The sequence below is a fragment of the Athene cunicularia genome (assembly GCF_003259725.1).
Source record: "Athene cunicularia isolate RWA chromosome 17 unlocalized genomic scaffold, athCun1 chr17_part1, whole genome shotgun sequence".
Lineage (NCBI taxonomy): Eukaryota > Metazoa > Chordata > Aves > Strigiformes > Strigidae > Athene > Athene cunicularia.
Genome location: NW_020799122.1, coordinates 375,800 through 387,647, shown reverse-complemented (window position 1 = coordinate 387,647; position 11,848 = coordinate 375,800). Strand labels below are relative to the sequence as shown.

At 48.4% G+C, this 11,848-nt stretch overlaps 1 protein-coding gene across 2 annotated transcripts in view; it reads left to right on the top strand.

Annotated features, from left to right (window-relative positions):
- The window catches only part of LMX1B (LIM homeobox transcription factor 1 beta), an 88,285-nt gene extending 76,443 nt beyond the window's left edge, over positions 1-11,842 (top strand). For both annotated transcript variants that reach the window (XM_026860618.1, XM_026860620.1), the window contains exons 2-7: positions 1,863-2,095; positions 5,635-5,813; positions 6,796-6,873; positions 7,273-7,339; positions 8,112-8,273; positions 9,965-11,842. In XM_026860618.1, coding sequence (XP_026716419.1) covers positions 1,891-2,095; positions 5,635-5,813; positions 6,796-6,873; positions 7,273-7,339; positions 8,112-8,273; positions 9,965-10,122 — 849 coding nt within the window. In that variant the 5' untranslated portion in view covers positions 1,863-1,890 and the 3' untranslated portion in view covers positions 10,123-11,842. The remainder of the gene's footprint in view (positions 1-1,862; positions 2,096-5,634; positions 5,814-6,795; positions 6,874-7,272; positions 7,340-8,111; positions 8,274-9,964) is intronic.
- The last annotated feature ends 6 nt before the right edge of the window (positions 11,843-11,848 follow it).

Below are 11,848 nucleotides of genomic sequence, written 5' to 3'. Positions count from 1 at the left end.
CCCGCCCGTCTGTCCGTCCGTCCGTCCCCTGGAGCCGATGGCTGGTGCCGCCCAGGGGAGCCGGCGCCTTCCCACCAGGTCTGCGTGCCCCGTCCAAGGACAGCCGTCAGACAAAGGAGACGAGCTTAATTAAGCTGAGTCAAATAGGTTTAAGCAGCTAAATAGAAACAACTTTTTAAAGTGCTTAAAATCTGTTTGCTTTTTTTTTTTTTTTCCCTTTGTGTTTTGATCCTTTCGGATATGTTATGGTGCATAGATAAAAATATTTCCTGCTTAGGAATTTGCTAGCTGCAAGAAAACCCCCGCGGACAAACCCAACAGCCTGTACAGAGTAAGAGTCTTCACTGGCGGTGCCCGTGGGTCCTGCGTGGCATCGGTTCCCCTTCAGGAGATTTAATTCTTCACGTGCCCAAAAAAGAGCCCCCGAGTCCACCTGGCGTGGCTGTCACCCTGTGGCTGTGGTGGTGCAAAGGTGCCACCGAGGTTAATACCCTAGATCTCTCCTGTTAGATCCAGAGATAATGTGGGGAAAACCCACAAGTTCTCGGGCACTCAGCCTTCCTTTGGTTGCTGTATGCAAATGTATTTACATTTTCTTCTCCCTCCTCCCGTCCTGTGGCTCCATCGCTCTGAGGAGGTGGTGACTGCCATTTTGCTGAACTCAGCTCAGACAAAATGGAGGCTTTGGGGGAATCTGTCACTGCCACAGCCTGCGCCTTCTAAAATTGAAGATCATCGCCTTTTATAAAAAAAGATGATAATTCTGAGGATTAAAAAAAATAAATAAATCAGCATACCCCATCCTAAAAGGTGGAATCTCCTTTGTTTTCCTGTGAACACAAGGGTGCAGTTGTGTTAATGTCACTGCCGAAATGTAAATGCTAATGCACCTTGCACTGTGATGTATTGCCAGAAAAGACACTGAATTTCAAATCACCGAGCCCGCTGTGTGATACGGGGACGTAACTTAGCCATTCATCTTTATTTGAAGCAGCCTCTTCCTAAAAGCTCACTTAGAGAGATTCCCAGTTGCCATTAGAAAAGCAAAATAAAATTAATCTAAATCGTTCTAACTTTATCTTAGAAAATTAATGATGGATGGAAGAGGGGGGTTATAAAGGTTTAATAAGAACTGGTCTGGAATACAGTGTATATTCTAGAGCCTGTGATTATAGTGGTAATTTAGCAGATTGTATCACTTCCTATCTCTGCCAAAGGATGTTTCACACCATTTAAAATGCACAGTACTCCCTTCAGAGACAGGTTGTTCTGGAATAACTCAACAGCCAAAGAAAAGCCGTGTTATTTCACTCCTCTCTTTATCGATTGCATGTGTGCGATTGCGTGTGTGCGCGTCGTCTTCTCCGCGATAGCACCAAGTTTCATGCTCGTTTCTGTGTTCGTGTGTCAGCCTCCTCAGAGACAGACAATACCAAAGATGGAAAGTCACGAAATCTATTCAGAATAGGGCTTAAGTGCTGAAACCGGAGAGCCTGTATGAAACAAAGCGTGAACTGGCCCTTCCTCTGAAAGGTGAATTAAAATAAATTTGGTTTTGAACAAGTTATCCAAACTCTGAGAGCTCCTTTTTGTTTCTCATTTTGAAGAGGAACAAAACAGTGAGATAAGGACAAATCTTAGTATTTTTTTTTATCCAGCAAAGGTGATTTGGGAATCTCTAGACCAAAGGGATTGACATTTGAATAAATTGCATGCCTGTGATGTTTCCAAGACGGAGGATGCCTGGTAGTGTGCAAAAGCATGAGCCAAGCTGATCTGTAGTTCAGGAATTTGCTGTATTTAAATCCGTGCAGGGTACGATCTGACATTCCCTTTGACGTTGCTGCCTCTCTTTCTTACAGGCTCTTTGCTGCTAAGTGCAGTGGCTGCATGGAAAAGATCGCCCCAACAGAGTTCGTGATGAGAGCCCTGGAGTGTGTTTACCACTTAAGCTGCTTCTGCTGCTGCGTTTGCGAGCGACAGCTGAGGAAAGGGGATGAATTTGTTCTTAAGGAAGGGCAGTTGCTCTGCAAAAGTGACTATGAAAAAGAGAAAGACTTGTTGAGCTCGGTCAGCCCAGACGACTCAGACTCAGGTGAGCTTTCCCACACCTGCTCTGACTGGAAAAGCCACAAGTGTTTGTGAGGTTTCTTACAGAAAAGCAAATCCATTTTCACATCCACTTCACTTAGGTGCACATGCCGCCCATGCAAAATAGCAGGCACAGCTAAAATATCCCTACTTGCCGTCGGTTCTCCCTGGCTTGACTCCCTTCCTTAACCTGCTGCTTAGTAAAGGACAAAATCTCTTTTGTTTTCATCAAAGTATTTTTCTGCAAGATGGCAAAATGTGAATCAGACTGACCTCAGCCACCTGAGGCCTCGTTCAGCCTGTGCTGTTTTCCACAGGCGTTCATTCACCCACTTCACGTTTTTCAGGGGATCTTCTGCACGTGCACTTTCAGCACCGCGCTAGGAGAACGGGCAGAGCAGTCATATGATTTTTAAGAGTATTCCCTCTGCCAGTCACAAGTGGTAACTTTAAGAAAAGCTGCGAGTACAACACAGAAGTACCGAGGAGGATCTGACGGGAGGCGAGCGGTGGGTCTGCGCAGCAATGGTGTGGCCCTGCAGGAAGCTGGGGTAGCGTCCGTTTGTCCTGCTGGCCTCTCCACTCCCGTCAGGGCAGGCAGGGGGCTCACACAAAAATTAAAATAAGAAGCAGTAACTCGAATGGGGAGTTTAGTGGAGTCTGTCTCTGGATGCGTTCAAGCCAGCTGCAGTGCTTGGCTCTCCGGGCTGCCATCCCGGCCCCCCGGCAGCCGGGCTCTCCCGGCTCCGGTTCCTGGTCACCGCTGTCCCCAGCCGGCTCTGCTGTCAGCCCAGGAGGCACCGGCGTGGGGACCCCAGGTACCTGCACTCTGGTTTTGATGCTTCGTGTAGTAGAGGAGTGAGGCGCTCAGGGTTTGACTGGTAGGGATCTCCAGGAGTGCCCCAGAGGCCCTGCGCCGCTCCTGACGACTGCAGACTGTTCAGGACCAAGGGACAACAGTCTCCGTGTCTCACTGAAAGGCACTGCCACTACCCGCAGCCTGACCCCCTCTGCAGAGGCACCTGGCTTCGAACACTGCGACTGCCAGACTCTGCACCGCTCGGCCCAGGAGTTAAGGCCGTTGCCATGCGGAGGTTTTGCCGCCTCCTAAGTAAGACAGGGGAGCCCTCACGCCTGATAGCAGCTGATGGGTGTCTTCCCCAATGGGTGTCTTCCCCAAGTTCTTCACGGTGGTGGAGAAAGATGCTTCCTTTTCTCCACCCATTTCCTAGGGAAGGGTTTAAAAGAGAGTGAGCAAAACCCGCTTGCGGTCCGCCCAGGCCGGGAACACAGTCCTGCACAGCACAGAGAGTTCACACACGCGCAGGAGCCCAGGGGCTCTCCTGGTGGTTCCAGTGAGAGCTGGTGTTCGGACTCACAGGCAGTTCCAGGAGAGGCGAGATGCCCCTTCCCCAGCCTCAGAGGCTGGAAACCTCCCACTGCCAGCGTGCCCTGGCTGATCCCAGGGCGAGAGACAGTGTGCATCGATTGCTGCCAGACATCATAAGTGCGCGCTTGTTTCCCAAGAAAATGTCTAAGAAAGTCAACAATTACCATTCCATTAACTGTACAAATGACATGAATGTTTGCCTCTGGTTTAGGGGAAAATGCATTATTCCAGAGCAGTAATTACCCTTGCTCTCTAATCCGAGAGCCATGTTCTGCACATTGCTGAAGTTTCTATTTTCCTGTCGGGAGTGCTGCAGGCAGAGGTCACTGCTGACGCGGCAGACATGCGGGACCAGGCCCTTTCCTTGAGCAGTGTCGGTTACTGCCAGGCTGCACGTGCAGGACCTGGAGCGCCTGGCGCTGTAAATCTCCTCGTCGCAGGGTTTGGGCTCTGTGGGTTAGCCCGAGGCACGCGAGCTCCCTGCTTGCCCTTCAACGTGTCATCCTCATCGGCAGCTTCGGCATCCCGCCGCCCACCCGCCTGCGCCCCGGCAAAGCCCCCGTGCGAAGGGGCTGTGGGGCTGCCCCGGCACTGGGCGCTGGGCTCCTCCTTCCCCGCTGCCCAGCGGGTGCCTCTGAGACCCACTCTGCCGCGGGTGGGCTCCCCTCAGCGCCAGAGACCCCCCCGGGTTTTCTGTCCTGGGACCACCGTGGCACAAACCAGCCGTGGCTTCTTCCATTTCTGTTCCCCTTGGCACAAGTTTCTTACTCCTGGAGATGCTTTTTTTTTCCTTATTATTCTCTGTTAGCCAAACCCAAACCTGAAAAACGAGTTGACAAATGAAATGGGATGTTTTGTCTCCCGTTGTCTAACACATGGAAAATGCCCATCTCCCAGGTGCCTGCATGAGAGCAAACGATTTCACGTAGCCCTGGCTGAGAGTGTGTCCTTCTCCAATCAAATATTTATCCACTGGACACAAAAGTAACTCTCCAATGAGCAATATTAATCCTCACAAACCTTTCCTTAGAAATGGCATGCTGGAAAGTTAATAATGTCATGGTTATTAAAATGAGTGAACTTCTCTTTAATCATTAGGCAAAAGATGCTTATTAAAGTAAAAGGTGATTAGATTGCTAGGTGCATAATAATCAGGCCCTAAAATGAATTAAAGTCTAATTTGTTAATTCCCCAAACGTAATCTTTGGGTATATAAAAATTGCAGTGTGTTTCTTCATCTTGAAGTCCCTATAATAGTGTATTAATGTTTTCTGGAAAAAAAAAAAAAATCCGTAGTCTGATGAAATAAAATATGCTGAGTTGAAAAGTTGTCTTTCACAACAAAATTTGTACTTACTCTTCAACCTTTGCCACTGAGACTTCCCAGCAGAATATACTAACACGGAATATCACCAGATTGTACGAATATTCAGAATTTAACTATAGAAAATACAAACAATCTAGCCGGTCTGCACAAGCATGTTTATACTCATATGTGCTTACCAGGAAAGAGAAATTTGTGTGTGCGCATACAGACACTTGGTGATACACAGAGAAAGAATATTGATGTTTTCTGTGGGATACAGAAATGAGGTGGCACAGATTATATTTAATATTGTCTCTAGAGCTTCAGAATACCCAGAGCAATGACTGGAATCTGCACTGTATTCAGCTGAACAGACTCAGAGGCATTTTTGCGTTTGCTCTGTTTCGCTGCCATAGCGGCGCGGGCAGCGGCACCTGCCTGCAGCTGGTGCCTCAGGGGCACAAGGGGCTCTGCTGCGGAGGGAGAGGTGGGAGTCTGTCCGTCCGGCTGCAGCCGGTGAGCACAGAGGGGCCATGTGGTGCCGGAAGGGCACAAAGTCTCTCTGTGCCAATTCCTGGAAATATTGAAGCATGTTCTGAATTTCCGTCCCCTGATCAGTCCCGTGGCCTCACTGAAGGATTAAACACATTTTTATGCTGTTGTGGCGTTTGATTCAGGGCGTGCACACAAATCCAACATAGTGTCTTCCTGCCCGCTTTAGGTATTGTGGTAAACGTGGGATGAGAGTTGAACCTGTTGACTCGTTTGTCAGCTGAAGAGCAGTTCTCAAACACCCTGTGATCTTGGTGTAAAAGTAATATTTTATATCCTGTTTGTTTTTCACCAGTTAAAAGTGATGATGAAGATGGAGATGTTAAGCCCACCAAAGGACAAGTCACCCAAGGAAAAGGAAGCGATGATGGGAAGGACCCAAGAAGACCTAAACGACCGAGGACAATCCTCACTACGCAGCAGAGACGAGCGTTCAAAGCGTCCTTTGAAGTGTCCTCCAAGCCCTGTAGGAAGGTAGGTGCTTCACCAGGGACATGAAGTCAGCTCTGACACCAGGCCACGGGGGACAGGCTCAGGCCACAGCTCCAGGGAGCCTCTGCCCCTGGCCGGGACGCAGCAGGTGCCTGGGGGTGAAGGCAGCGGCCGGGCCGGGCACGGCAGCGCTCACCCAGGCGCCGCTGGCAGCTTAGGACCAACCAGTTCGCATTACATCTGGATGTTCACCCCCAGCGTGCAGAGCAGCTCCGTGACTGATTCCTGCTGAACATCACTATTCGGTTCTTATAAAACACAAAATAGGCCTTGGCTATCAGGGCCCAGGTGAACAAGTGGCTTTTGCCCTTCTGCTTCCCGCCGCAGAGGGAGTCGCCGTCCGGTGAGGCGGGTGCTCAGCTTTGGTCCCACTACTTGTCCTTCCAGTCTTGCTTTTTTGTGAAGCTTAACCCTGCTGTCGGTCTTGTAGCAGCTAGGGAAGGGTATGATGTACTGATTCACTGGTGAAAACCAAATCTTCGCGAAAAGCAGCCCAGGTAACTGCTTCCTTCTAAGTTTGGTTGGGAAGGAATGGAGTTGCATCCTGGAAGCTGTCACTTTACAAAAAATGACATTGTCCTGCTGACGTACAAAGTCTATCTTTTGGGACAGTGCAATGTGCCTTTTTGCCATTTTAAAGTATGAAATTGTACCTCAACAATATGAAAATTGTTTACAGACAATTTTGTATCTTTTTGCACAGAACTGTTTTATTGGTAAAATTAAAATCATGAAACAACTTAGTGCCATTTTACACAGCTCAGACTATTTGTATTTATGAAACTGGTTGCGACATGAAGGACAGAACTTGAATATACAATGCAAAAATATGAGGAATTTTTAAAGTAATTCTGTACGTGCAGTTTTTACTGTAAGAACAGGCCTATTCCTCCTAACATAACTGATTAAGGTTTTGGGATTTTTAAATATAAAAAATTACATCATTCAACATTTCCTCCTGTAGGTCAGAGAAACACTAGCAGCTGAAACGGGACTGAGTGTGCGAGTTGTCCAGGTCTGGTTTCAAAACCAAAGAGCAAAGGTAGGTTATTCTTCAGGTTCTCAGAAGAAAAATGCAAATTGTCTTCCGACACAGATGTCCCCTCCCCTAAATGCAGCACAGACCACAGGGATCCCCGGGCCTGAACTGTGCGTATTTTGCATGCGCTGCTGTTTCCATCCCTACAAGAAAGGCAACGTCCAGACAGACGTTACGTTCGTGTGCTCAAAGCAACGTGAGCTTAGGAGTAAATTTTGCAAGCAGATATGAACTGCAACCTGAAATGGTTAAGCTTAGAGATGAAACTGAACCCACAGTGGTGTGTGCATCGATATAAATGGTCTGTATTAATTGATTCGATGTTGGCAGAGAGTTTTGTAAGGAAACAAAATCGTTGCATTCGCCACCATGAGATTGTTCTGTTCTTCCTCTTTTATGCAGATGAAAAAACTAGCACGAAGGCATCAGCAGCAGCAGGAGCAGCAAAACTCGCAGCGACTAGGGCAAGGTAGGGGATTTATGATGAAGGCAAAGCAGGGGGAAAAGAGTCTGCGAGGTTTCTTGCAGTGCCGTTCCCCCCGATGGCTGACGTGCGGGCATCATGGCGTGCGCCTGCCGCCAGGGGAAACAGAGGTGCTGTGTCGGAGCGGCCCCCTGGGGCACCCCAGAACTGACCCTGGGCCAGACCCACACAGAAGCTGTCACCTTCTTTCTAGAAGAAATGTGCCGTGCAGAGGCGCTTTCCCTGGAGGGAATCTCCGGGAGGCTCCCCCTGGGGAGATCCTCCGGTGGTTTGCCCCTGAAAGAGGGGCCGCGCTCAGCTGGGTGCCCGCGGGCTCCGTGCCAGGGCACCGGCATCGCTGCCACCGCCGAGGCACGAGCACCCACTGCTCCCGGGCGCTGCACAGGGGCACCAGGGCTGGCCCTGCTGCTCCCCAGGTGCTCCTGGGGTTCTCCAGCTCCCGAGGCCTTGCGGCCGCAAATCCTCCTCTTTACACAGGGCCAGAAAGGCTGGTACCAGCAGAAGTGCGAGGGTAGTAGGGCCACGTCTCGCACAGGACAGGCTGTGGGACGATAGAGCCCAGCACCCGGGAGCTGCAGAGATGGGATAGTCAGAAATTACAAGTCTTTCAACTTAGGCAAGGCGTGGAAGGCTCCTGAGTGACAGGGCACCCCGATACCGCGCTCGCTCTGCGCCGGGGCTCGGGATCGCCACCGGTGCTGCTCTCTGCTCCTCTCTGCTCCTCCGCAGTGACTGTGCCCTCCTGTTTGCTTTGCAGAAGTGATGTCCAACCGAATGGAAGGGATGATGACATCTTACACACCACTGGCACCACCGCAGCAGCAGATTGTAGCAATGGATCAAAGCAGTTATGGCACAGACCCATTTCAGCAGGGTCTTACCCCTCCACAAATGCCAGGCGACCACATGAACCCTTATGGTAAGGCACGCGTCATTCTGCCGCATCAGGAATAGCAGGGTTCTCACGCTGTTCACACACCCCAGGTTCAGTAGACTTACTTGTTTTTATAATATTTTTTCTGGGATTTGTACTAGGGAACTTGTACTGGTCAGTTTTGTGTGTGTGTTTTCTTGTACACATAAGGGGGTAGAAGAGAGCCCACCCCAGGCTCTGGACACCCTTCAGAACTATTTCACAGTATAATTCTGATAAATGATAAACCAAGCAATATCACCTCTCCAGGTCCTCTTTTTTAAACTGCTATCCAAGACACTGAAAAATAAACAGCACCAAATTCTAGCTCCCTCACAAGTTCTTCCTTTTTCTTAGAAGATTTGGGGAAAAAGTGCCTTCAGTGAAGTAATCTATTCATTCCAAAATTAATGAGGACTCCTGTAAGATCCCTCAGATTGGATGCATGGATTTGCTAAAGAACAGTTCTTGAGCTATTAAGAGATGTGTCACCACATAACATTTCTCCTGCATAATTTTATTCTCTGCCCAAAATCAGGGTGATGGTTTGCTTTCACCATTTCCTGACCACACACCATCAGGTCAATAGATACACCAAACGCATCACAAGCATTAAATGCTTAATAATTGATTCTGGATAATTGCGGTGTGGCATTTAAATAAAATTTAAGAGGATTTCTCAGACTGTGAGTATTGGCCTTGCTGTAGCCCACGAGGGCCTGTCACGTCAGACCAGGCACACTTCACCGTAGAGCTCCTCGTGCACATCACCTCCATCCGCACGGCCGCGCAGGCCAGCGAGAATTCTGCTTTGGGTCTGGTTATTACTTTTCCCACTGAGACAAGCTCACGGTGCACACCAGGCAATTCAGTAAATCCTGTAAGGAGCTGAGGGCGTCTGAAGTGCCGGTGAGCATTAGATGGCTTGTGATTTTGTTACTAACAATTTGCTTGGCTTTCTAAGCAAAACTCCTTCGGAGGCAGGTTCTGTGCTCCAAAACGGGTGCAGGCGATGGCACAAAGCCCTTTCAAATGAGTGCGTGAGGAAAAAGAGCCGGACTAACACTTTCTTAGTGCTCACAGAACCTAAGGTAGAGCTTTTCCTGGTACCTAAGAGTCAAAGTAAGCTGAAAGTTGCTAAGGGAAATAAAAGGTGCTGTTCCAAACCAGCTCCAAAAGGTGAATTTTCTGAAACGAAAGCATGTTTCCAACTGTAGCTCACCTAAGGTGGGGGAAGCTGAGTCTCCTCCTGGGTCCCATCACGTACGTAGATCTGTCTTGTACCCTGTGTGTAAGTGAAGACTGTTACTGGTCACGGCTTTCAGACCGCCTTCCCCTGTCGCGGGCACTCGGTGTCTGGTCCCACCTTCCTCGGCGGCCCCGGTGCCCCTGCGAGTGCCGGATCCCAGCTCGCGGGAGGCCGGGACCTTCTCCTCCCATCAGCCAGGACTCTTTAATGCTGCTGACCGAAGCACAGATTAAACCCTGGCCGGTGTGAGCGGCACTGCTGCCAGCTGCACTCGGCAGTTGGTTGCTCGCCTTCCTCTTTGTAAGTCAGACCCTTAGAACGAAACTACCTTAACGTGTAACGAGCAACCCAGGAGCGTTCCCTTTGCTGCAGCACGTGAGCATCCGTGTGTACTGTGTCCTCCTCTGGCCGCACAGAATCCAGCTTAACGTGTACGTTTCATTTGCAGGAAACGACTCCATTTTTCATGATATCGACAGTGATACCTCTTTAACTAGCTTGAGCGACTGTTTTCTTGCCTCTTCCGAAGTTAACTCCATGCAGGCTAGAGTAGGAAACCCCATTGACAGGCTGTACTCTATGCAGAGCTCGTATTTCGCCTCATGAAAATAAAAGAAAACAAACAGCCGGCGTATATTTAGCCAGTGACTTTTTCCAGTGCAGACTCTACAGCCATATGTTGCCCAGCTCTTCCTTCACAGTGACTCCTGCTGCCTCTGGACTGCAAAGAGTATTTTTAGGAAGACTGTATCTGTGTGCATATATGTGTATGTATGTGTATATATATTAATACCGACCTACATACATACATATATATAGAAACAAAACGCATCCACCAGTCCCGTCCCCTTGATTCTCAGCTTGCACCAGACCACGAGACAAGCACGGAAGGAACAGAAGACCCTGCTCGTCAGCAGCCTTTGGTTTGGTTTGAGCTCATCGTTGTAAAGGAAATGGATTTTGCGGAAAGCTAGACCTTTTCCTCCTTCCTCTCTTCCTTTCTTTTGGATGTTTAAACTTTTTTTTTTTTTAAAGCCACTGATACTGACATCAGTCGACCATATGACAAATAAATCAAAGAAACTGGAGATTCCTCCCTTTTCTTACTGCATGATTCATACTATGTTGTGGATAAATTGCCATTTGAACTGTGAGAAGTTAATGTAAATGTGACGTTCAACATTTGTTTCCTTTCTACACTTTTTCTACATAACCTAGATCTGCTCATTAGTTTATAGCCCTTATGCATATGATACTGAGGAAACTGGTTCGCAGTAATATTTGTGGAGAAAGCCAGTGATTTCATAATAAGGAAGGTCTGCGACCCTGGAGAGGAGATGCATGTTAGGGACAGAGGCATTTAGGTTAGTATTGATCTTAAATAATTAAAACTAAAGGTGCTTACGAGACAGAGTTTTATTTAATTTTTTTTTTTTGAAGTGTGAGAATAAAACATTTACATTTGTTTGTAAGTATTGCAGTGCCAAATTTCAAGTCTAGACCATGATTGGCAAACATGTGTTGTTCATTCTGTTCTGTTTATGTTTTGCATGAGGCATAAATGTGCTATGCTCCATTGTCCATCTGGAATAATTAAGCACTCCTTTAGTTAATTATCTCGCCTCAGCAAGAATCTATGATATACAGTTCTAGCCTGAACCATCAGAAGTCCTGAAATGCGCACCAACGGGCGGAAAAAGAAGTGTGAGAGAGATCGCAATGGGAGGTTTAGGCATGTTGAGCTGGAGTCTAACCCCCGTCCTGCAGGTTCCACGCTGACGGGACTCCCGTGTTTGCGATAAATACTCCAACTAACCTCTTAGTGCAAATGTAAGAAGAGCAAGTAGACAAACCGAAGGGAACGTCCCAGCTGAAGTCTGAATGTCTCAGATGCTGAAGTTTGAGCATATGTCATATAGGTTTTCGTAGGGCATAAAATATCATAAATAATAATAGTATAGTTATAAATATTGCCTGGTGATAATTATAATGTGGAGAGACAGACAAGTACGGTCATGGCTCTTAGTGGAGAAAACTTCATGGGGAAAATTTGCCAGGGTAATATCAGTAATTATAGGGTGTGTTCAAAATAGAGCTCATGGGGAAAGATTGGCAGGATAGGCACTTTCTTAAATAAATACCTTTAATATATTGACCATAATAGCTGAAAACAAGTCCAAAGCATTGGTTAATCCGACTCCCCCAGGCTGAGGACTGGTCCCAGGCCAGCGCTGCCGAGACTCCCGTGGGGCTCGGCACCCTCTGCGGGACCGGGGACTCCTGTCAGGGGGCGGCCAGAGCGGGGCCCCCCAGCGCCACGGCAGAGGGGTGC